The following is a 26,700-nucleotide window of genomic DNA, read 5'->3' on the forward strand; positions in this document are numbered from 1 at the left end:
TCCAGAGAGCACCATGAAAATTCATTTACACAAAAGAAACCAACTTTATTTTCTTATTCAGTTGTTCTTTAAAAGGGAGGTTGTGATGGGGTTTACAGACAGCACACAAAAGCTACGGGAGTAATGGAGCAGTATAGCAACCGCAGAGCATGCTCCAAAAGGAGGACCAGCTTAAATAGCAACTCCAATAATTAAGCGGGAAAAGAGGGGCTGTCTGTGTAAAGGAAGCCAGATCGCAATTTCTGGTATTGAATAAGCCACAGAAGGGTCTGTAATGTGGGTAAGACATACCTGGGAGGCTGCAGGCATGATCCTATTCCCTTCGCTGCTCCCTGACAAGGGAGAGTAACTGGACACTGAGCATGCTCTGACTATTTGAGACTAACTGGGAACTCTCTGCTGGAGGAGGCCAAGCAAGCTGCTAGCATTCTCCAACCGAAGGGAGAACTGGGAGGTGAGCAGTGGCGTGGGGAAGCTGGTCTAGAGTATAACCAAGAGATGCTCCTCTCCCCTTGGATGCTCCCCTCCCCCAATATGGAGACCCTAGAGAGCACAAAGGAAAAACAGACCAGCTCAGCCACCATGCCCATGATCCACCCACGCCCATGATCTACCCACAAGACCAACTTGGGGGATTCTCAGGTCATGGGCAAGCCCATTTGGCCTGCCAGCCCAAAATAAGCCTGCTACAGAGATCCAATGTGGCATTTCAGTTCAAACCTTTGTAACTCGAGGTCCAATAGGTTTTATCACATAAATCTCATCATGACTTTATTTCAAAATAGTGTTGGAAATTTAACATCCTGATCAGACTTGGATATCAAATTGATCAATCTGCCAAAATATCTTGTTTACAAGCTAGTCTCTTCACACATTCTGACTGGAATATTATAATGTCTGTCATCTTCTGTTATAAGCGTCACCACAGGCCAGTCCTCCTCTGGATCATTGGGATAAAGTGTGATGAATTCATCAGTGCTGTATTTATACAGTCGATACACTCTTATGGAATACTGGAGAGCATATGCAAGAAGAAACATTTCCACCTAGGTTGGAAAAAAAAAATCAGTTAGACTGTAATGCACAATACTACTGTATTTTTCAGGAGTCTCAGAGGAGTAGCTGTGGTAGTATGTAACTGAAAAAACTTAACACAACAATAAATGGTCCTGCAGAAGCTTAGCAACCAAGCAAAACATGTAGATGGTATCATGAGCTTTCATGGGCACAACCCACTTCTTCAGTTATGCCCATGAAAGTTCATGATACCATCTTCATTTTCTGTTAGTCTCTAAGGTGCTGCAGGACCATTCGCTGTTTTAAGTTTTTCCAGGAGTGTAATTCTGTATTAGAGAACCCTTAAAACAGAGAATTAAGTTCAGTGTTTCCCCGTGCAAGAGAACTGTAAGAGAGCAAGGGGAAACCTGATGCTGCCTGTGCTGAATGCGTTTGATTATTTCAGGACATTAGTTTCTGGCACTGTACATGTTAAAGCAGTAACATTCTCATTATAAAAGAAATAGAAAATTAAAAAATGCCTTCGCATTCAGTCCCAATTTTTTAGATAGTTTAATGTCCCTCAACAAAGTGAAATGGGGGGAAAATAACTTTAACAGGATTCTACTGTGCTGCAAGGCATAGCTCTTCAGCCCCAATGACAGCAGTACTTTGTTCAAGAAACGCTCTGTAAGGTATTGTACTTCTCCAGGGAATGCTGGGAGGAGCATTACTATTGTACCACCACCATTCTTGAAGCTTCTGTGGGCACCCACTCACATTTACACCCAGCCAATTCTGCCAGTTGGAGCAGTTGTTGGTAAATTTGTGTATGCATTCAGTTTAGGGCCATTGTCACCAACCCATTTCAGACTAGCACTGTCAGAAGCATTAACCTCAGGCTCAGCATATTAGGCCTGTTGTCTGCATGAATAAGAGGTAGTAGAGGAAGAAATGCCCCGTTCCACACCACCTGCACTCCTATAGAACCAGTCATATCCAGTTCTAACAGTCACAGCCACAGCCACATTGACAGTAATCCGTTTGAAATCAGAGTCAAGTACAACTCAATGTAAGCAAGGGTGACAAAGCCAGACCTCAAGATAAGTCAACTTATTAAAAGTAGGTTTGATAGTTCCACCTCTTTAAGTCAGCTGTGCAAGTGGTAGCATAGCATTCTTCCCATACAGGTCAATTAAAGTTTAGTACAAAACTTAAATGGGATCAAAACCCAGCCCTTAGTTATTACAGATAACACATTTGAGCACTGCACTTAGGACTTTTATCCCGCAACTACACTTATGAGGGCAGTTCCACTGATTTGAAGAATCCTGTCTTTTGAGGTCAGGATCCCTAATTTTTAAAAAATATTTGTACTACCTTTCACTCCAACATCCTAAGTAACCAGTTATTGTAACATACACATTAAGTCACAGTTCACTGACATAGCAGCAATTTCTCAAGAACTTATTACATCATTTTTCAAGTAATAAAGATCAGTAAAAATATCACACACACACACACACACACACACACACACACACACACACACACACAGGATTTATTATACATTTCTGTTTCATACGTTTGTCTTATGTAATTAATTCGAAGCTAAATTTTCAGGTATACTTTTCTCTTTTGACATTTAAATTACCATTTAAAATAATTAAACTAGTGGCCTGTCTGGTATAATAAGAATCATGCAAGACATTCATCTAATTCTTCATTTACTTCACTAAAAATCCTGCGTACATAAAAGTATAAGCAAAATTATCCAAGTGTTATATGCCCCAGAAGCCAGGAGTTTACATTTATGAGCACAGAAGCTGAACCATTAACAAATACTGCTATTATTCCATTTACTGAGCAGTTATCTTTACCTGCATCAAACCACAAATTTAAAGTGCTGCAGCTTGGTTGATTTCTCAAAGCATTTCATACAATATTTTCATGCTCTAGTTAGTTCTGCTCCTACCACAGCAAGAAAGCCCTAAGACACAAGAAAACTGCCACATATACTAGAATGTATACATAACTCTTCTTACCTGCTCAAGACCTCCAGTGTGACCTATTTGATTCAAGTGATTATTCATTAGCTGACTGGGGTTGCTGGATGTATCCCGGGCAAACAGCAGCCATGAGAACACAGGTACTTTCTTTCCTTTTTTATCTTCATCATATAATTCAATGGCTGTGTTCAGCATCAAAAATTTTACAGCTTCATAGAGACTGTACTCCTCCTCTTCATTTGTAAACAATTCATCACAAGCTGCTTGCCTCTCTAAAAGGCTTTTTATTTCGCTCATAGTCTCCCACTATAAAAGCAAGCATAGGATTATCAACATAAGTGGTAGTATATTCATAACTGCAAACAGAAATGTAAATTACCAAATTTTCAGCATAGCTACTCATAGCTACAGATACATTGGACTTATAAAAGGATCTCTCATGCCCATTTTTAATTCAATTTATTTTAAATCCTTCCATAGCTGTAGTAACTGGGGTTTTTTCCTCCCCATAGAAGCAAGTATCTGATGATGCCATGATCAATGGAAAGAAAAATAAAGGTCTGAAGAGATTGATTCTGATAGGAGAGAGACAAGTAACCTTTTCATTGGCTATAACATAAAACCTATAGTTTTCATATTCTCGCTGCATTTCAAAATACCCCTTGGCCTGTAGTTGTTTTGCTAATATTCTCACAGGAACTGTATAAATATACATAATCAAACATTAGCATTTGAAGTAGTAAATTTAAAATGTTTAAAATAAAAATTTAAACATATGCACAAAGAATATATCAAAACATTCTCCTATGCAGATTCTCTACTGTAAACAAATCAAATGCTAATCTATAAAGAGTACAGCACTCAGGAAAGGTTAGATAAATGATAGATGCTATAATGGCTATATGTACATACATAAACATGCTAATATAAGTAAAGGATCATTTTAGTATGAAGAAACTCCTTCCATCACCCCACTACCTCAGGTGGTAAGAGCATCTGTCCAAGAGGGGACAAAACTCTGCTTTAACTAAGGATGTATGGTAAACAGGAAACAAAATAGTGAAAGTGAACCTATACTTATAAAATTATCAGGTTTAGCAGTCTATGCATCAGCTAATCCAAGAAGGAAAAAGATAAAGTTCCCACAAATTAGGAAAAACAGGAAAATTAATTTAAAATGCCAACTAGGGATCAAGTGTAGTTCATCACACCCTTCTGGTATCTTACATTTATATTTTTCACCCTTAAGGCTTCTAAACACACTTTACCTTGTACTACATAAAATGTAGGACATCCCTTCAATCCTGGGATCAAGTACAACAGGCAAGGTGAAGTTATGGTGGAATGGCAGTGAAGGGCACAAAAGCAGCAGTGAGGGGGTAGATGGAAAATATTGTAGTAGGGTGCCAGGACAAAACCAACTCCTTAGAAACACGGGCTTTTTAATGCCAATGAAAACTAGAAAGGTCTTTAAACTGCAAGGTCTCATGAGAAAGCACATAGCTCTTCTCCCAATGAGTTCTCTCCTACTTGGAATACAATTAACTACCAAAGTAAAGTGAAAGGCTGAGTCACCCTAGCAGGAGTGCTACCTGACCTAGTGGTTTTGTACAATACAAGCTGTGGCTCTAAGTTAGTGCAACGCTCACTAGGCTGCAGTAATACAACCCACATTGTCTCAAGCTGCCGCCTTCAATGTGTGTACATTATGTTCATCCTGACATACAAGTTTTATCAGTTCCCTAATAGTATGCAGGAATATTTTGACAAAATTGGTCCAGGAGTAGGTTAAGTCTTCCTACTTTTTGGTATCCTTAGGCAAAGTAGTACTGTGCCTCAAAGCGCAAAGGATGAATTCTAAGGTTTAACATTCTACATTCCATTTTCTATTGCCTTTAATTAGTGTTATAAATCTACTAATTTAAGTAATTACAATTAAAATTATTATTCTAGAAGGGGTAAGTTGACTTGGTGAAGAGCTAAACAAACATACAGATTTATAACTCACTAAGGAAAGTAAACATATAAGTTATCCAACCTTCTTCTTTAGAAGTATAAGGTAGTCTTTAATTTCATCACTTAGTTCTCCCATCTTCCTGCCCAGTTTCTGTCTGAGTTGCCACTGTTTGATCCAGTCATATTTGCTCAGCAGCTTTTCTGGAAGCTACAAAGTTGAGAAAGCAACATAAGTCAAATCCTGAAAATAAAATAGTCAAGTTGTGATTATATTACTGAAGATATTGCTGCTAACAACAGGACCCTCATATTCTTCAGAAAGACTTGTGTACAAAAGTCTTCAGCACCACTTTTTTAAAAGAATGGGCTCACTGCATCGCTTGCTGGATAAGAGCTGGAATTAAAGCAGCAAGTGGAAAATAAGATCATTACCTGGCCATGAACAAGCCACATATTCTTTCCAATGGCACAAGTTTAATTAAGGACTTGTCTACACTACAAAGTTGTGGAGAAAAAAAAAATAAGATTGACACTAAAAAAATCCACAAAAGCAAAATCACCAAAGGGTGTTCACTCTTGCTTCCACTGTTGCAAGATCATGTCCACATTGTCTACATCACAGACAGCATGAGCAATGCCTGTGTGTATGCATTAGGTATTGTGGGAAGGTGGAGCGGAGGGCAACAAGTCTTGGAAACAAGGTAGTGCCTGACAGGATATTTTGCATGATCCCCAGCTTCCTGGAATCAGCCTGATCAGTTTCAACAGCTGCTGAATCTGGAGCCTGGGACAGAACAGCTGGGGCGCTGCCCGGTAGGTTCCCACAGGACCAACCCAGCAGCACCCCAGCTGCTCTACCCGAGGCATCCCACAACAAAAGCCTGGTCTGCTGGGGAAGGGGGGGCACACTAGCTGCGCCCCCTCCCCCCCAGCAGACCAGGGAGACCCGAGCAAAGTCGCACAGGCGGAGGGATGCCGCCTGTGCGGCTTTGCTCCTGTCTCGCTGGTCTGGTGGGGGGGGGTCCAGCAAAGCCGCTGGCGGCTTTGCTCGGGTGTCCCTGGTCTGGTGGGGGGGTCCAGCAGCTTTTCTGGACCCCCCCAGCAGACCAGGGGGACAGGAGCAAAGCCGCCCAGGCAGCGGGGGTCCCGGGCAAACGAGCAAAGCCGCCCAGGCGGCAGCTTTGCTCGGGTGTCCCTGGTCTGCTGGACCCCCCCAGCAGACCAGGGAGACCGGGAGAAGATTTTCTCGCCCCGGAGGACACGGGTGGCGACCCGCCGCCTGTGAGCTCCGGGGCGAGAATAGCCCCGTTCGTAAGTGCGGATCCGACATAAGTCGGATCCACGTAAGTCGGGGACTGCCTGTACTGACCAGAGCAGCAGTATAGGGATTGTGGGAGATTTCCTGGAGGCCAATAAAAGAGTGGGGAGGGGAGGAGATGATGGTGTCTACACTGGATGTTTGTCAACAATAAAGGGAGAGGAAAAGAAAATCTTTCATAGGGATGGAAGCTTTGTCACCAAAACTGTGTTTTTAGTGACTGAATATGGATGAGGATTCTGCTAGTGGCATAACACCCACCAATTAAGAGACCACTTAGGCCACGTAAAAAAGGGTAAGACCAGACCAAAGGGTCCCCCGTATTATGGATATTTTATAGTGTGTGATATTCTTGAAGGCAAAAAGAATTAGAAAATTGTAAAACTACTGTAATCAATTCTTGCCTTCTATTTATCCTTTTTTATTCTGGTCAGCATGCTCTACCAGCCCTTAAGGGGTTTCTTAAAAACCTTATCATAAACACCCCTTATGTCCAAAAATTGTCAAATACCACGGAGCCAAAATAATATTCAAAACTTGGTTCTAAGTCAATTTCAAGTAGTTTGAGAAAAGTAATAATCCAAAGAAATATATATTCAACCTCTAGCAGCAGCTAACATATGATCAAAGAAAGGCAGTATTGGTTTAAGATTTTCCTTGAAAGAAAAAGGAAGAGATAATTTAGAAGATGTTAGCAGCCACATGTGCATTCATCCTTATTTCTTAAGTATGTAAATTTTTCCACAACAGCATAGGAGTATGATTTACTCACTTTGTAGTCACTTGAGTTCAAGATGTGTTGTCCCTATCGCAGTACACTTCAGTTAGTGCAAGTTATGTATTCACCCAAGACGAATGATTTTTCCCTAGCAGTATCCATGCGATGTATGCAGTTTGTATGGTCACTGATGATAAAAGACAGGGCTGGTCATCTGAAATGCAATTTAGTGTGTTCTTCTTGACTCCAGGTGCATAAATACCCAGCCATCACAATGGGACTCAACTCTCTCCAGTTGTTGAAAGAACCCTATCAGTCTTAGCTCTGAAAAGAGTGATGCTCTCAAACAGAGCATCTTCCACTGTCAGTTCAGCCTCCTCAGAGATTTCCAAGGACAGCCATGATGTTTCATTGCTACAGCAGTTACTAGGAATCTCACCATCATAATCACTGTATTTAGGGCAGCCTGAAGGGCCCATCTATTAGCAGCTTCCTTCCTCAAGCGCCTGAAACCGGTCTCTAGTGTCCTAAGGCACTTACCAGTGAACCCACCCAACAGGACACAGATGACAAAATCATACTTTGCCATCAGAGCTCGACAGTTTGGAACTTGGAACATCAGAGGGGCTGAGAAATATGCCTTTATAGCAAAGAGACCAAGCTTCTCTTTCACTCATGGAGCTGTCTGTGTCAGTAACTACACTTGGCAGCCACATACTACGAATGAGTCTGGAGGAGGAGGACAGAATTCCAACCTCTGAGAAATTGAAAGTCTCTTTTCAGCTCACTTGGAGCACACTGAGATTGTGGTGGGTGTTTGCACTGGTGGTCTTGATGATCGCCTCATCAGTATAGCAATATAGTATTGTTATGACCCAAGCTATGCGAAATGACCAGTAGTTTGTGTGGTGCTTCCTGGACATCTTCCAGAGGTAACTGAAGCAATTCTATTTGCTGAGAAAGGCCATAAGATCATCAGAGTGCAGCAAGGAAGCTGGAATCACTTCCTTCTCCTTGGGAGAAGCGATATTCACCGGCACAAATGCCTCCTGCTCCTGTTGCTCCTCTTTGCCATTCTGCTGGAACTGTGGAAGGAAAATTCTTTTGTACAAGACTAGTGAGGTGCCCTAAGGACATCTGATGTTCTGGCTGGGATTAATTATGTCAAGGATTCCCTCCAGCTATCATCCAACTCCAAGGATTCTGATCCCAGATCCTGAGGGTAAGCCATGAGTACTAGAGGCAGTGATGACCTCTATTTGTTGGTACCAGAGACAGTCTGGCTCAATCTCTACTCAGGGACAGAGACTGTAGTGCAGTGGTCCCCAACACAGCGCCCGCCGGGGCATTTATGAGCGCCCATCTAGTGACCAGGGCCAGCCCGAGCCATTCTTGCACCACGAGTGCCCGACGCATGCATGGCCCCCGCGCCCCGGTGCCTGGCAGCCCCAAAAGGTTGGGGACCACTGCTGTAGCAATATTGGTACTAGCTGAAGTCCTGTGGCCAGGCACTGAGGAGAGGTGATTGAGTCTAAGAAACGGATGGTCTTCTGGAGCAGAGAAACATGCTGGAGTCAGTGGAGATAGCTCCACAATTCAGGTCACAGAAGAAGAGGATGCTGTAACTACAACCACAACCTCAAAGGAATAATCCCAATACCACAGGGTTCTGCAGTTTTGCTCTTTGAAGAAGTCCCTGTCCAGTCCTCTCTCATACCAGGTCATCCCAGTACGAGTATGATGCTCCTGATGACTTGGTAAGAGACAAGGAATTTCTGCTTCTTTTTAAAGGCTTGCATGAGTAACCCCCCTCCCAATCTTTGCTTTCTTGGGCATGCTTACATCTCCCCTCCCTATCTTGGCTCTGCTCTCGAGTGTCTCTTGGAGCCTAAGATCTAGGCACTTCCTAGGATGGTAGAAGAGGAGCTGTTCCTACCTTACCTCAGGCTGACATACAGCAAGGCTCTGCCTTCATGGCCTTCTCCACGAGCAAGCTTGGTAGCAGAAACTCTCTGGGCTGCTTATTTTTTGCTTAGAAACAATCTGTAGATGCCATACCTTGACAGGACAAGTGCTTCCCCCAAGGGGTGCAGACAGGGTTTGTGACTCTGTGTGACCAGAAAGGACTTGTGTCTCAGAGTGATTTTTAAAGCTGGGGATGTTTGGCATACTCTCCTGCAACCGCTGGAAGTTCAGAGCAGAGTGGGATATTGAAATGGCTCTCTGCCCTGCTAGGGTGTTCCATCACAAGGAACAGACTCCTACAGCTAGCTATGAAAGTTGTAAAAGCTATTTACAGAAAAAGCTCAAGTCAACACAAACACTGAAACACGCAAAAGTGGCGAGGAGTCCTGTGGCACCTTATAGACTAACTGAAGTGTTGGAGCATAAGCTTTCGTGGGCAAAGACCCACTTCGTCACATGCATCTGACGAAGTGGGTCTTTGCCCACGAAAGCTTATGCTCCAACACTTCAGTTAGTCTATAAGGTGCCACAGGACTCCTCGCCACTTTTGCAGATTCAGACTAACACGGCTACCCCTCTGATACTGAAACTCGGTTCCTTTTGAGCTCTAAGATGAAGATAGTGGCTGTTGGCAAACTCTTCTATTCCCTTGGTGCGGAGTACCAGGATAAGGGAGGCACATATGCAGACCACAGACACAACTACGGAAAAATATCTGTGTGCATGGACAACTGAAAGTAACTATAATTCACTACATAACGAGACAAATCAGTCAAAGAATCCCCAAAATTTTATTTTCCTTTTCGATAATCCATAGAGTATTGCTGTCAGAAGTTACAAAACAACTGTACCAGAGTACGTCTGCTGAAATGCTATCACACTTTGGAAGTTTTAAAACTGGATTTAAGTAAGTAAATGGATTAGAGCTTTGTCGTCTCAAAAGTAGTGCAGAATTAGGGAACTGAGACTATGAAACAGTTCTGCTATTAAAATATTCATCTATAAGTGAACAAAAGCAACATGAAATAGCGATTTATTATTTGTAATACTGAATGCACTTGTATTAAAAACACAAGATGCAAGTGACATTCAAACCATAAAATGGGCAACTGAGGAAGTCTAAGGGTACTTTCAATTTGTCTCATTAATGAAGCAATTGGAATGCATCACAATAGCTTAGTAACGAGCACTATTCAACTGTCAAATAATTTGGCTAGACTTACATTAGAGCATCATAGGTAGAACCCTATCCAATGCACTAAGGATGTTAAGTAGTGAGTAAATGACTGATCATATACTCAATACAAAGTACAGGGGTTGCTGTGGCCCTGCAATATAAATGTAGAAGCAGCTGGGTGCACAGGCAGCCCAGCTCCTACTACATTTAAGTTGTAGAGCCACAGCAGGGGTAGGTCTGGCTGGTGCCGGGTCCCATGCTGCAACTTTGCCTTTTAAACATAGGAAGAGCTGGGCAGCTCTTACTACATTTAAAAGGCAGCGCCACAGCACCACTGCCTCCCCAGACCCACACACTGCAGAGACAGTGCTGGGGGAACCTGCTTTTAAGCCAGCTCCTCCAGCACCTGCTCCTGCTTCCCCTCACCCTTGCTGCCTGATATAGAGGCAGCAAAGGGGGAGGAGCAATGCAAGTAGTCAGCTTGACTACCCAATAATAAGCCAAGGCTAGACTAACTGACTACTCTTTTACATCCCTAAAATGCATGTTCATGAAAAATGCATCACAGATAGTGAAATTCTGGGGAGAGGGTTGTGCTTTTATCCTGTACTATACAGATTTCACAGAGGAGACCTATGTTTCTGTTGCAAGTATATTTTAAGGGGGTCATGACACTGTCACCCTTACTTTTGCTCTTCCTTCAAAGCTCAACAGCCAGAGAGTGGCGGCTGTTGACCTTCTGAGGGTAGCACTTGGTCAACAGCAGCACAGAAATAAGGGTAGCAATAATACACCCTGGCAATCCTGCTTCTGCACTCCCGTCTTTAGAGCTGGGTGGCCAGAGAGTTGCAGCTGCCAACTGAGGGCCCAGCTCTACAGGCAGCAGCGCATAAGTAAGCCCAGCAATAACGTACCAGGCCATTCTTCTCTGCTGCTGCTAATGGCAGCTCTGCTTTCAGAGCTGAGCTCCCAGCCATCAGCCACCACTGTCTAGCTGTCCACTCTGAAGGCAGAGCCACCACCACACAAGTGCGGAAGAGTAGCAGTACTGCAATACCCCCCCCCCCCAACACACACACACACACACACACACACACACACACACACACACACACACACAATAAAACTTTGTGGCTCCCCCATAACTCCTTTTTGGGTCAGGATCGCTACAGTTAGAAGACAGTAACATTCCAAATTTAAATAGCCCCAGAAAAATCAATACAAAGCATGTCGACTCCAGCTATGCAATACATGTAGTTGGAGTTGCATATTTTGCTTTGATTTTTCTCCACCAGTGTAGACTTGGCCTGAGACTACATCTCTAGAAGGTGTTGCGAATACTGGATCAACTTAATTTTCCAGAGATTCAAAAGAAAATGACTTTGGTATAAAAGACAGAGGGCCTTTCTTCTGATCCAGCAAATGAGGAGTCTGATCCACGAGGAGTAACGGTAGTTCAGACTAGGAAGCCTTGTCCGAACTACCTAGTCCGTGCCGCGTGTAGCCGTGCAGCACGGGGTTCGAACAAGCCGGGATTTAAAAATGGCAGCACCCGGCTTATGCAAATGAAGCCCGGGAAATTCAAGTCCCGGGCTTCATTTGCAAGTGCGGTATGCCTACATTACCCTCCTAGTTTGAACTAGGAGGGTAGTGTAGACATACCCCAAGGGACCAACTCTCTTGTAATGGATTGGACAGATGTTGGCCTATCAGGCAATAAGACAGAGTATGTTTATGTGCTTATGTTCTGGTATGTTTATTGATAAGCACACAGGAACTTTTATATGTATTCTGTACAAAGCTTTTGCAGGCTGAGAAAGCTGCATGGTAACTTATAAATTCTGGTAATTGAGTATTCATAGCCCTTGGAGAGAAAGCAAAGCCCTTGAAGGAAGGCTAGCTTGCTAGGGATAGCACACATATGGCAGGCTTCTGCGGAGCCTTATGAAATGAAATCACCACCAGAAGGAATTAGGACAAGGGTCTCTACCCAGAGATATGTGAATGCTGGAGACTGGAGCCCTGCCTGAGCACTCCTAGAAAAAGACCACAGAAAAAAATATCGGTGCAGTTCGCTCTGAACCCATGACATCCCAATTTCACCAGACCGTGGTGGCGATAGATTCATCAGTGCTTTGTGCTGCTCATGCAGTACAGAAATGAGGCCATAAAAGTGCCCAATAAAGAAAGAACTAACATTTTCTCCCTAACAGGAGATGTAAGTTTGAAACATACCAATATTAAGTCCTCACTCTTAAGCCAGTGAGGAAGTTCAGAAGCTTGGCTCAGTGCCTGGAACAATGTTGCTCTGAGAGCACAATAGTTATCACCTCTCACTCTCCTTATAGAGGTAAATTTCTGAGAAACTGCTTCATAGCCCTGTAAAAGAATAGAAAATAAATTGCAGTAACTGTGGATCAATCTCTCATTTATTAGTCCTGACATAATTGCTCAAATTAAATGACCAAATTTCAGATTCATTTAACCATCAATAGCACTTGACCTAGTATTCTACAAAAAATTCAAATGCCTTTGAGAACTCAAACAGGAATAGAAGCTATGCAAAAGAAATCATGCCCATAATTAAAAGTAGGAGTTTATTAGAATGTTCGGGGAACTGCTTAAATGACTTAAGGAGCACAAGTCACAGACTTTCACGTGGGATCTGTGCTCCCGAGTCTTGGGCACTTTTGAAAATTTAACCTATTTGAACCTTATGAAATATCAGCATCAGAATCGACACGTTAATTAAAATGCATAGAACGATTCTGAACCAGTTACTTACAACCTGCAGGAGTCCTCACCAATGCAGAGTTGAAGCTCACTGGCAAATAAGCATGTAGACACAGGCATTGACATTGCCAGAGGCACATTTCTGTGTAAATATAGAGGACTCCAGTGTTACAACATTAAAATTAACAAAACTGTTAATTTTGCACGTTAAAAAGTAGATTCTTCTTCAAATAAATCATTCAAAAATTGAGAGCTAATGAATGATAGCAAGTCAATACAGTATCTTAATTTCCCCCCTCATTTTTTAAATCATACCATTTGCTCTGCTACCTTTTACTTTGCCTAACACCACTTTGTCAGATTTCTCCTCCCTGCCCTCAAAGCATAACCTTTTTTGGTTTTGGAGGGCAAAGGAAAAATTACAAAAAAAGGTGAACAGAATCTAATACTGTTCTTGCCAAGACAGAAAACTACAACAACATAAGCCAAAAATAGGATGGAGATGGCTGTCCCACTAGCAGGAGATACTCTGCATGACCGTGCTGAGAACTAGAACGATGGATGCTTTAAAATTATACACAGACCGATGAGAAAAACCTTGAATGGCCCTATGCCAGGGGTGGGCAAAAGGGCCTCCATAGGCTGAATCCAGCCTGCTCAACCGGGTTCATCCAGCCTGCGGATGTCCTACCTCTCCCCTGCTACCAGGCCAACCAGGGACTGGGAAGTGTGTGAAGTCTCCCCTACCAGGGACACACAGCGCTTAGAGTCAACTTCCAGGGTTGACTCTAAGAGCAGCGCCCCCTTGCAGGGTAGGGGCAGAGAGTGAGAGACTTCCCATGCTCCCTCTGCCCCCAAGCCCTGATTGACCCGAGGGTGAGGGGAGCATGCAAGGTCTTCTCCCGCTACCAGAGGCTCGGGCACCTAGAGGGAACAGCCAGTTGCTCAGAACAGCTGGCGATTCTCTTGGGGGGAAGGGAGGAGACTTCGCTGCTTCCCACACCCCCAGGCAAATCAGTGTCCTGGCCCCACTCCCTCTGCTTGAGGCCCTGCTCTTTCCAGGGCAGTCTGGGGCCACTTCCAAAATTTCTGAAGTGGCCCCCAATCTAAAATTATTGCCCACTCCCACTCTAAGCCGACCTTTTATTTCTGTTGAAATGAGCAGATACATACATAGCATACAATCCTTCAGTACATGCTGCGGACAGTGTTTTGACACCCTGTTTCTGACATCCTTGGAAAACTATCTTGCTTTAGTTCAGCAATTACTAAGCAAAATTTCCATAGAGCTGTGTCTTGACTACCACACCTAAAAACAGACTTTTTTTATTTAAAGCTTCATGACTTTTTTTTCTGCTCCAGTAACACAGAGTCTGTTTTGGAATATGCTGAAGAGAGAAATCATTTTAAATGACCAAAAGAATGTTCTTGTTTTCTTTTCCTGAGCCAATATTGCTAGTCACACAATTGGAGGGCATACTACCAAAGCACTCACTAAACACAACAAGAGAAATTATCCTGAGGCATGATATCTTTCAATCAATTCTGCTCTCATTTTGTGTTTTCAGTTCAAACCTGACCAAGAAGCCCAGCAACACTACAAATTTCATTCAATGGGTCAAATTCTGCTCTTATATATTGCAATAAGTTGTAAGAATAGACTATGGCCTAAATGGCATTCATAGCCCCCTGTAAAGTACTAAATAAGTACTTGAGGTCAACAAAAAGGATTTTTACTATTTTAAAAATAGCTTTTAAAACGGTTTAGGACTGCAAAAAAACCAGTGTTTAGATTTTAAAAATAGAGAGTTTAAAACAAAAACAGTTCTAAATTTTTATTCTATCCAACACCATAGCATGAGCATCTTTTAGAAGTGCACTAAGCAACATGGCCAACATTTGTCATGTGTGATTCATTCTCTTATTATCCCTCCAGGAAAGAAGTGTGCACATTTGAAGTCTTGTGATAAATTTCTCCCCCTCTCAAAATACCTGATTGTTATTTGTTCATATTGAGAAAACAAGGTTGAAGAACTGAAACTTAGCTGAAGAGTAGGTCCCCCATTGCTCATGTAAGACCACCCTAAGTTATAGGCCTAGTCTACACTACAGCAGGAGATGAATACCATAGCTAAAGTCAATGTACTTATTACCATGATTCCTTCTCTGCAGTAACTTAGCAACCGATGCTCTCCCAACTCCGCCTACTGGTGGAGTCAACAGGAGATCTCTTGGTGGTTGATTTAAATCAACCCCGCTGGATTGATCACAGTACATTGAGCCTACAGGTATGCAGACGTGCCTAAAAGACTTTGTATGTAGTAGGAAGAATACAGGCAATGGTATTTATAGCTACAGCAAAGTCTGGTCTGTACTCTCATCAGCTCATGACATGAGACTACCTTTGAATTCTGAAGTAAAATGTCTCTCTCATAAAATACATTATTTTCTTTTAAATATCTACTCAGGATTCTGTTAATGATTTTGCAAACTATTTATCAATCAAAACCATAAACTCCAAAAATGCAGACACATTCATTATTTACATTTTGCTATTCTAGGTCTACCTGAAAGCGATGCTGCATACCAAAAATATATTAATATAAGCAAGAGAACATGAAAAAAAAAAATCAGCAGTTTTTCAAAAGAATTTAAGGCTTAGGCTAAAGTCTGAAACTTTTCTTTTGTGAAGTTATTTCAGGTTATCCACCCAGCTTCAGTTGCTTTCAAAACTGTAATCAGAGTATTGGCAGCCATTTGTTAAAATTGGTGGGTAAAAGCATCTCAATGACTCAATACCACTAACTCACACATTCTGTAATGAAAACACCGAAGTACCCTTTGTAGCTATAAAACCTTAATAAGCAAAGTCTCTCTCAAAACTGACAGTCACTGCCTTTAATAGTTAAATGTAATGATTAAACTTTTGTGAACAGCATACAACTCATACTTATCAGCCAATGCCAACATAAAAGCATCAGGCATACAAATTTTCTAGGCTATGGGCCTATTTTGAGAAAAATTACAAAAAACCTTCCACCAAAAAAAAAATAAAAAAAAAAAGGTTATACCTTTTTCATACGTTTTGCCACTGGTGTATTTCCTCTCCATTCTTTTCGGCAATATTCTATGATGTCCATTTCAGGTGCAACGCTGAGTTTATTTTCTGCCAAGATTGATCACATAAAATACACTTTAAGGAAAAGAGTAAAATAGAACTACAATATGTAGTGGTTGTACTTTATTAATCAATATACTCCATTTTAGTCAAAAATAAAACCAGTGCTATTTAGAGACGTTAATGTAGTACAGCCCATAGCTAATGATAAAAAAATCATCATGTTAGTATAAGAAGAAAAAATGCTCAAGAATGCTGAGAGCAAGCAAAAATTATGATGTGATCCAGCAAGGAATATACCCCAGAATCTCCCTCTTTTCCTCCTCCCCACACAAAAACAGTATGAGAAGGAAATAGGAGACACATAAACATCTCTCAGCAGCCACAGAATGAGGGGAGAGCTTGCCTCCCTACCCTCTAAAAGACAAGAGCCAGAGATGCAAGTACCCCACATTTATCAAACACTTACTAGCCAAGAATGGTAGGAGAAGTTTGTTTCCCCAAGGAGAACTGAGGAACACAACTCTTCCTGGACATTCCACAAACTTTCATTCCAAATAGATGATGGCACTGATGCTCTAGCAATGAGTAACAGTGTCTGTAACTTCCAGTGGTGGGAACTTTCATGTTGCCTATTAGCTAGTAGCATTTGATAAATTTGTCAAGCCCTGTTACACTCATACCAGCACAACACACAAATGTCAACCATCATCAACACTTTCAATTGGATGTAAGGACATTTTTTGAGCGCGAAAGAGATGCAGAACAGGTAGATTTGAATAATCTGATTATAGCCCACATTATTTTATATTAAATAGTTTTCACTGGATGAAAATGTGCATTGCATTCAAATGTAAGCAGTAGCCTCCATCATATTTACACAGATAAAGTTGAGCACAAAAACTGTGCAAATGAGGGCAACAAAACTAGATACGTTAATATTATAATAAGATATTCTACTACGTGTGTATGTGTGTGTGTGTGCGTAATGCCATATACATGTACCTGAGGAGCCTGTCTCACAAACAGGTAATACTTTTTCTCTCTCTATTTCTTCTGCATCACGGTACATGTCCTCCTCACTGAAATAACATTGATACACACTTCATGTAACACCATAGGTCTTATCAGCATTAATGTTTACTCCATTTACCCCACCATAGGCAGTAATTCAAATCAATGTTTTAAGATTAAAATTCATAATAAATGTAGATAAAGGAAATAAAATCTTAATTATGTAGTGAATGCTCAGCAAAGATCATAGTCTCAGTTCTATGACATCTATGCTAGTAACAGATTACTGCCTCCTGTCTTAACATGTGCTCTGCTGGTGATGTGAACCACACTGAAGACTGCATGGAATGGTAAAATAAGTCCCCGTTTTATTCTGTAATTATTTTTCATTTCTTTATTTTTACAATCATGGCCAACTCTGTTTGAAAGACTAGCTATGTTTGAAAGACTTTAATTACTGTTATTTATCATGTGAGAGAGTATATTTTAATATTGTAAAAATATATAATATTTAAAATACAACACTTACCTTAACCTCACGCATAGGCACTACTGTGATTGAAGGAGAGTAAAAAGCATGCTAACGTGTCATAATGAATTGGAGCTAGTAATCCATGATTGATTTGGATGTCATGAACTTGAAAGACAAAAGTATGTCTTAAATGACTGATGCATTGCATATTCCTCTAACCCTGATTCTGCCAGGCATCCAGCACATAATTACATAATCATATGACTAACACAATCTCAATCTTAGAAAAAGTCATGAATATTTACCATCAAGCATATTATCTACTCATATGCTCTTTACTATAATGGAAATCAATACTTTATTCTCCACTTCAAAATCTTAACACTCCCTCCACTGCTTTAAAAGAGCAAGAAAAATGTACAAGGCTGCTATGCATTAGTCACAACAAGCAATTATTCTAATGCAGTGGTCTCCAACCTTTTTAAGCACAAGATAATGTTGTGCAATTTAAATGCAATCCGAGATCTATCTCAAATATAAAATACCCTTGCCCCACCTCTTTCCCACTCCTCTGAGGCCCCGCCCCTGCTCACTCAATCCTCCCTCCCTTTCACCAGGCTGGGGCAGAGGATTGGGGTACAGGCTCTGGTCTTGGATTAAGGAATTTGGAGTGTGTGGGAGTGAGTTGAGCCTGGGGAAGGCAGGTGCAAGCTGTGGGAGGGTGTTTGGATGCAGGGGTGCTCGGGGCTGGGGCAGGAGCCTGTGGTGCAGGAGGGGGTTCATGACTGGGATAGGGTTTCAGGATGTAGGCTCCAGCTGGTCCACTGCTTACCTCAGGTGGCTCCTGGTTGGTGGTACACAGGGGCTAAGGCTCATCCCTGCCCTGGCCCTGGACCATTCACTAGACCAGCCAGCAAACTCCATCCCAAGTCCTGTTGTGCCCCCTCTCTGCTTTGTGGAGGTAGGATACAGAGTGGGAGGGGCACCTTGACATCAGCACCTCTCCTCTCCTTCCCCTGCTCTGCACAGAAAGCAGGAGGCTCCTGAGGGAACAGCTCCAAGACAAAGTACAGCTGCCCCACCCCGTACTGCTGAAGGGCTGGCACTTGATAATAGCCTCTTGGCCAAACCAGTCAGGATCACCTGTCAGAGGCTCCAAGATGTACCAGTAGATCCCGAATGACTGGTTGGTGACCATTGTTCTAATCTATGCTCCTATTTACTATTAATTAGCATCCAGTACAGTGCCACAATATGTTTGGTGCTGTTCTAACAAAAACAGAGGTAGTCTCCTGCCCTGAAAAGCTTACACCCTGACGACAAGACAAGCAGCTGAAGGATAGAAGGAATAGGTACAACAATTGGATTTACAGGATCAAGCAATAGCTGAATATGTTTTCTGTTACAGTTTGTGTTATAGTCTTAACACTGTTATTTGTAACTTTTTATTTCATTTTTATTCAACTCTATGCCCACTTCCCTTACAAAAATAAACTACAATTTCTGAAATACATTAATGGCCTAACTTATTACACCTCTTCACACCAGTCTGAACATGCTGACCAAAACTGTGTTTACAGTTTAATCAGAGCTTTAGGGCAGTTTTCATGATTACAGTGGGGAGGGATCTTTTTATTATGAAAACAATAATGTATATACAGCCTGTTACACAATTTTATGATACAAGTATAAACTTTGTTTTCACGGAGGAAAAAGAAACTACTGCTCCCTACTAGCCAGAAAAAGAATTTAGCCTCAACTGTTTGGCCACAGCCGTGTCTAGTCAAATTTCATCTGTAGAGCAGAAGACCTACAACAGCTTCAATTTAGACTTTAGTAAAGCTTGAAACTGAATGACTGCAAGTCTGCATAGCCAATACAATTTGGTTTTCAAGTTGACATCTATGCTTATGAATTTTAATCTCATATCTGACAGAACTGATTATCAATGTTGCATATAAAGAAGGGCTCAGCCAAAATTCTTCAAGGAGGCCCAAGCAACCTTGGAAGACACCCAACTGTAAGCATCTGAATGTTAATTGCTTTTAAATACTAGGATGGAGAGAAGCTGTTTGCAGTGGTGTCAGATGACAGAACGAGGTGGAATGATCTCAAGTTCCAGTGAAGGAAATCTAAATTGGATATTAGGAACAATTATTTCACTAGGAGGGCGGTGAAGCTCTGGAATGGGTTGCCTAGGGAGGTGGTGAAACCTCCATTCCTGCAGATTTCTTAATCTCAGTTTGACAAAGCCCTGGTTGGGGTTGGACTCTACCTTCTGAGGCCACTTCGAACCCTATGATTCTGATTTTAACTAGTTATACTCAGAGCCATTTATACTATTGTTTGAACCTTCAGAAACCAGGTTCTGAAGGTTCAAACAATAGTATAAATGGATTATAAACAGACAGAATTGTTCTTCAGTGACAGATCTTGATAAGACTGAGCTGTCTGGGAGAGGGGGGAAGCGGTTAATCACATCAAATAGATTCTCATTCTCATGATATTTAGAGTATAGTCTCCACCAGCTGCCACCTAGGAATCTGAAAGTAGATATCTATATATGTAATAGAGATGTAGCCGTGTTATATGGTGAGACACAACACATTTACACAGAAATATCATAGACAGGCTCCTTTTCTCGGTATACTTTCTGAGAAGGGTTCAGACAACCTTATGAATTTCTAGAGATCAATCAATAATCAAGAGGCACAATGGCTTTAAATAGTATTTCATCAAATATCTGTAATTAGACATTAACAAGTTTACCACCTTTTGATTTTAAGGTGATAATTGTAAAGCTCAAACACATTTTCTGTAAATTCTTTGGAAACCTACATACATGGTTCAATATCAGCCTCATCTATTACAGAGAGCAGGCTTCCTAACTCCTTCCATTATAAAAGATACTTGCAAGTGTCCATCACACGCTCCTCAAATTTGCAGCAGGGAGAAAGCTCTGAAGACTTTTCTGTGTCCTGGGAAATCTCATTCAGTTTGGCTGACATAAAAACTTGGAGTTACCATTTCCCTTCTGGGAGGAAGTCATGTTACTACTGAACATAATACAATTTGGTTTTACCTTTTTGATTTAAAAAAAAGTTTGGTAAGTTACATGTAAAAGACCTATATTAAAAGAATACTATTTAGGATGTAAAGTTGAACAGCTGAAATTCTCACATTTACAAACGTTCAATTGCTAAGTAATCTTAATTCTGCTTTCCAGTGCATATCCATTAGGACACTCCTTAGTTACATGTTCCTTTTTCAATTCAGTGCACAGGATACACTGCGTGCAGAATTTTGGATTGTGGGAATGAGATTGTTTATAGAATCAGTGGTACTGCTACCCTTATCAGTGTCTCCTGAATGCTCGATGCTGGAGGCATTTGTGACAATGGGCACATTTAAAAGTTCCTGCGGCTTTTCTTACTCTGTACTGGAGTTCCAAGTGCTTGCAAGGGAGCACTCTGTATCATCACCTGGAGGTTAGTAACTCCAAACTACAATACACAGTGTTTACAATGCCCTTATTTCGATGGTGAAGCACTGGAACGGGTTACCTAGGGAGGTGGTGAAAGCTTTATTCCACTAATTCAGGTGAAGTACAGAGGTTCATTTTAAAAGCCTTTTAGGTCAACAGGAAGGACTGGGCAGCCTGGAGACACCCATTGCAAATCTGGCCTACCACTCAATACATCAGTTTCAGAGGGGTAGCCGAGTTAGTCTATAACAGGAAAAACTTAAAAAACAATGAATAGTCTAGGAGCACTTTAATGACTAACAAAACATGTCGATGGTATCCATGAGCTTTCATAGGCACAACCACTTCTTCAGATGACTGGAGTATTAGAAGTCATCTGAAGAAGTGGGCTGTGCCCATGAAAGCTCATGATACCATCTACATGTTTTGTGAGTCTTTAAGTTGCTACTAAACTATTTGTTGTTTTTACTGAATACATCAACCTAGCTTTGTAGTGTAAATCAGCCCTAAGTTCTGACATTTCTAAGTTTCCAGTGATTGACTTAGTCTAAACAGTCTAAATGAGAAGGTCCCTCCCCCCAATGATTTTGAATGTAGTACTTAGCTGACTTCAGGGTAAGATAACATCCAATTCTTTCAGTATTATCCCACTTTCTGCTTGCAAAATTGGTGCGAGAAGCACTTGCTTTACAATTATAAGTGGAAAAAAACTTTTAAATTGAGTGCATGCAAAAATTATTGCATTCGCTGCAATTTCTGTTTGTATTCCAAGTCTAAAGGATAAGAGAAATTTCTTCTCAAAACAGGTATCATTAGAAAACTTGGGAATACAATGGGCATAAAAGGAAGAAATTTATCTGAATAGAACAAGAACCCTAACAGGCTGTAAATTTTAAAAATTAGTTTAAATTCAAACACTATATTCTTATAAGGTGCCACAGGACTTCTCGTTTTATTATATTCTTATTAACACTTAGATGATGCTGATTTTGTTCTATTGTAAAAACAGTCATGAAGAAAAAATAGTATTCAAGAACTTTAAAAGTGGGGGAAACTGCCTGACGTACACGCAAGATAAAAACTCCCAGATATTTGTAGAAATCTTAATGTATGATATAACTGAAGTGCAAAGAGGAGAAATTGTAAGGATGAGAAGTGGGGCACACTATGAAATGTCAGATAGCCAAGAGAAAGAAAAAAAACAATGATTTAAAAAAAACAAAACTACAAATGGGAGGGAAACAATGGCCCAATCCTGCAACAATTTGTCTCCATTTACTTCCACAGGACTACTACACAAACAAACGTTGCCAGGGACTGAGACCACAGTATTCAAAATACTGTATGAAGTTTTTTTTTGGGGGGGGGGGGGGGGGAGGTAACTCCTGTTTTACTGCATTTTCAATACAGTTAATTATATTTAATTTTTAAAGAGATCTTTTTTAGTAAATCAGTTAAGAAACTGCAGCCAATGGGAGTTGGGGATGGGAGTTGGGGGCAGTGCCTCTAGATCAGGAGTAGGCAACCTATGTTTTTTGAGCCAGATATGGCTCTTTTGGAGTCCCAGCTTCCCCTGCAGCAGGTAGCCAGCGCCAGCACTACAGCCTCGCAGCCCCCTGAAAGATTGGAATGCCAGCGCCGGCTTCCTGAGTGGAGGGAGTATGGAGTGAGAAAGACCCAAGCCTCCTCACCAGATCCAGCAAGTGGGGAACAAGCAAAGGCAAAAATGGCTCCACCTGCTGCCATTTTACTTTCCCAAGCTGGAGGACAGCCTTGCAGGGAAGCACTTCCTGGAGGCTTCCTTAGAGAATGGAAGCAGCAGGAGGCCATGTTACACAGTGCCTGCAACATAGCACGAAAACAAGTAAATGGCTCCCCCACCACATCATGCCCAGACCCCACAACCCTACCCCCTCTCGCCCCTCCTCCCCAGACCAGACACCCTGCCCCCAGCCCACTGCTGCACCCTAACTCCCACCCAGCCCTCACCCCCTCTTGCACCCTATCTCCCACCCAGATCCTGCACCTCATCCCTATCCCATTCACTGGCAACCGTGTCCTGCACACTTAACTCCTCATTTTTGGTCCTACCCCAGAGCCTTGGGGGGAAGGGGCAGAAATCCACTAACCCTAGAACCCAAGAAGAGTAAATCTGGCCTGAGGCCTTAAACCTCAGTTTCCCTGCCCCTCCCCCCACTATGGGGCTGAAGCACCAGGGGAATAAGGTGTTTCAGTTGGGGGCCACAGCAGAGAGGGCTGGGGATTTTTGGAGTGGATTGGAGGGGTTTTAGGAGCTTCTCTCAGTTGTATGGTCCCTGACTAATCTTTCTGTGAGTCAGTGGCCCCTGACCTAAAACAGGTTCCCTACTCCTGCCATAAAGACAATGTTGAAATCTTTTGTGTTGGCCTTTATTTAAAAATGAAGCCTTCCCAACAAGCCTCCAACTGGGGTCCAGCCCCTATCTGGCCACAGCATCATAACACTCCCGTAATCCTCCACAAAACCCAACCCTAAGTCCACCATACAGCCAAACCCCCTGCCCTGAGCCCCTCATACACCACAACCCAGACTCCTGCACCAACACATCTCCAGCCCCCTGCCATAAAACTTTTGCACCCCCCACATCCCAAACTTGTGCCCTGAGTCCATAATACACCCAAACCCCGCCTTACGCCCCCCTCATACACTCCAACCCAGACTCCCGCACCCCCATATCACCAGCCCCCCGCCAAAAGACTGTCAGAAGACAGCCTGAATGAGCACAGCTATGATGTAAACTTCTAAGAAATATGCAAAAGATGCAGCAGCACAAGTCCCATTAAATAAAGTCTGTGAGTGCTAGGTTTAATTTATGCTACCGTTAATCATTATGTCAATCATCAATAATATTAAGATGTATATTTTCAGTCATGCAAATGGGCATTCTTATATGGCTCTTTGTTGACCACTTGTTCTGAATTTTGGTGTAGTTTGGCTCTTTGGTTTGAAAAGGCTGCCAGCCCCTGCTCTAGGTGCAGGCAGCGTGGACCACCCAGAGCCACTGGGCCCCATGCTGGCCACTTCCTGGAGCAGTACAGAGCCAGGGCAGGAAAGGAGCCTGCCATAGCTCTGCTGCCCCAACCAGGAGCCACCTGAGGTAAGTGCTGTCTAGCCATAGCCCAAATCCTAAACTCCCTCCCACACTCCTACTCCCTGCCCTAAGGCCCTCATGACCAGAGCCCCCACCCCATCCCACACACTCACTCCCTGCCGAAGCCCAGAGCTCCTTCATATATCTTGAACCACTCATTTCTGGTCCCACCCTCTGCCTCCATAACCCACTGTGGGGCTGGAGTGGTGAGCACTGATTCACTCCGCTGTGGGGGGAAAGCTCCAAGCCTCCATGTACCTACTTCCCACCACGCAGGGCTGTGTATGGGCCACAATAGGGATGTTAACTATTGTATATTTGTGTAAATGTGTAATTCACTGGAAATTTTAGCAATTACACACTTACACGCGGGTTGGGGGAGAAGCAGGTAAGAGCGAGCCAGTGTTCCTGGGGAGATGGCTTAAAAGACAGCTCTCCACATGCGCCAGCTCCTGCCTCTCATCCTGCTCTCCTGCCACTGTGGGAGGCAAATGGCTTTGCAGAGCTGGTTTAAAAGCTGGCTCCCCACACGTGCCAACTCATGCCTGCTCCTCCCACACTACTGCCTCTGTGGAAAGCAGTGGAGGGGAGTAGGAGTCGGCTCCCCGGGAGTATCAGTTCCCATCTCCTCCCTTGCTGCCTCTGATACAGAGGCAGCAAAGGGGAGGGGGGGGGGGGAATGCGTGTAGTCCATAGGATTAGCCAATAAGCCCAAGATTATCAGTTAATCGTGTAATCCACTACATATTGACATTCCTAGCCCATGATCAATTTTTTTTGTGGGTCACTGGCCCATGATAGAAAAAGGGCTCCCCATCCCTGGTTTACAGAGTTGCCATGTATTCCTACAATTCTCAAGACCCTGAATCCAATCTAAAACGTCTTTAAAGATCAGCAGTTCAACTAGATTAGCCAAAGGGGACTGCAAGATACAGCCAATTCACTGTAACTCAGGAAGTGAAAGATTCGAGGTAGGTGCCATGCAGCCATAAACACAACCAGTGACCAGCACACAGATAATAATTCCTTTAGAATGTATACCTATTTGACTTACATTAATATTCAAAACAAATAAAAATCTCATTTTACAGCAAACTTTTGATAAAAACTCACTTGTCTACAGATGACTCTGTTGCTGAAGAGGTGCTTGATACAGGCATCTTTACTTCACAGTTTTTATAAAAATCATGATTAGCCTGCAATGTGCTCAGATCATGTACCTGAGCAGCTTTTCCATGTCTTTTATAGGCACGTTCTTTTTTGGTTTCTAACGCAGGTTTCTCCTGTCCACCAGCTGCACTTGCTGAAGAAGGTTCATCAATGGAAATACATTTTTCCTTTTCATGTCTAGTCAAATTTATCACTGCAGTCTCTTTCTTCTGTCTCTCTTCTCCACTAGCCAAAGAGCCAGTGGACTTACTTGTCTTCCATGGAAACATACCCTGGCTTTGAAATACATAAAGTATATTCATGTGAATTAATAAGTATATTTTTGCAAATGGTACAATATTCTGACACAAAATATCTCTTGGTTATCCCAAATGTAAAGTTAATGGATCATTTTCCAGCATACAAAGCAAAAACAGTTAAACAGAAAATGCGGATACAAAGATGTAATAGATCATCTAGCCAGTACAAGATTCTTGGCTAGTGTTTGTTCACTGACAGGATTCTAAAAATTGTCTTTTTATGGACTACCGCTCAACATGAAGTTCCTCTCAGACACCTGCCCTTCCAAATACCAAGTAGCCTCTGAAAGCCCATTAGGATTAACCAAGAGACGTACTCAAGTTTAAGAATCACTATTCCATTTCTTTATCCATTCCAGTTTTAAGTTAATCCTGAAAAGGAATTCTAAAAGCTTTATGAGATCACAGTAAAATATATTTATACCAAATAAAAAACAAAACCTGAAATCACCTCTGCTATTGTAAAATGTATTTATCATAGACATGACTGCACCTTTTTCCTGACATTTCTGTCCTTATTTCCTGTACACTTTTCCCTGCATTACACATTGCACCTCTCCCATTGCTTCCTTTATCTTTGTGCCTTTTCACATTTAGCAGTTTCTCAATTGATAAATCCTAGTCCAACTCCTGCAGGACATTTCTGAAAATCTAGATATTCTGCTAAATTTGATAAGCAGACACCATTTTATTCTAAGTATTTACCTCTCCATAGCTTCAGGTTGTGAACTCTGAGGGCATGAAGTCTACAGCTATTAACCATAGTTTGTAAAAAACTAATCTGCTTTAAAAATTTAACATTTCAGAAACCAGAATTTCCATGGCCTCCACTGTCTTTTTTGTTCTCCCAATTTTTTTTAAAAAAAAGTGTCTCTCAAAAGCTATGTGAAGTCCCCAAACAGGGCAAATTGAATATAGACAGTGAAATTGACTACAGGCAGTCCCTGGGTTACGCACAAGATAGGGACTATGGGTTTGTTCTTAAGTTGAATTTGTATGTAAGTCAGAACTGGCTCCAGATTCAGCTGCTGCCACTGAAACTGACCAGGGGCTGACTACAGGAAGCTGGAGGCAGAGTTGCTCTGCCCCCAGCTTCCTGGAATCAGCCTGATCAGTTTCAACAGCTGCTGAATCTGGAGC

General features: G+C 42.1%; 1 protein-coding gene across 5 annotated transcripts in view; it reads right to left on the bottom strand.

Moving 5' to 3' along the window:
* Window positions 1-744: 744 nt before the first annotated feature.
* The window catches only part of OTULIN (OTU deubiquitinase with linear linkage specificity), a 52,427-nt gene continuing 26,471 nt past the window's right edge, over window positions 745-26,700 (bottom strand). For all 5 annotated transcript variants that reach the window (XM_075921457.1, XM_075921456.1, XM_075921454.1 and 2 more), the window contains 7 exons: window positions 25,205-25,537; window positions 16,996-17,072; window positions 15,944-16,038; window positions 12,375-12,518; window positions 5,044-5,169; window positions 3,042-3,311; window positions 745-1,046 (listed from right to left, as the gene is read on the bottom strand). In XM_075921457.1, the coding sequence (XP_075777572.1) occupies window positions 852-1,046; window positions 3,042-3,311; window positions 5,044-5,169; window positions 12,375-12,518; window positions 15,944-16,038; window positions 16,996-17,072; window positions 25,205-25,537 (1,240 nt within the window). In that variant the 3' untranslated portion in view covers window positions 745-851. The remainder of the gene's footprint in view (window positions 1,047-3,041; window positions 3,312-5,043; window positions 5,170-12,374; window positions 12,519-15,943; window positions 16,039-16,995; window positions 17,073-25,204; window positions 25,538-26,700) is intronic.

The sequence above is a fragment of the Pelodiscus sinensis genome, chromosome 2 (genome assembly GCF_049634645.1).
Source record: "Pelodiscus sinensis isolate JC-2024 chromosome 2, ASM4963464v1, whole genome shotgun sequence".
Taxonomy (NCBI): Eukaryota; Metazoa; Chordata; order Testudines; family Trionychidae; genus Pelodiscus; species Pelodiscus sinensis.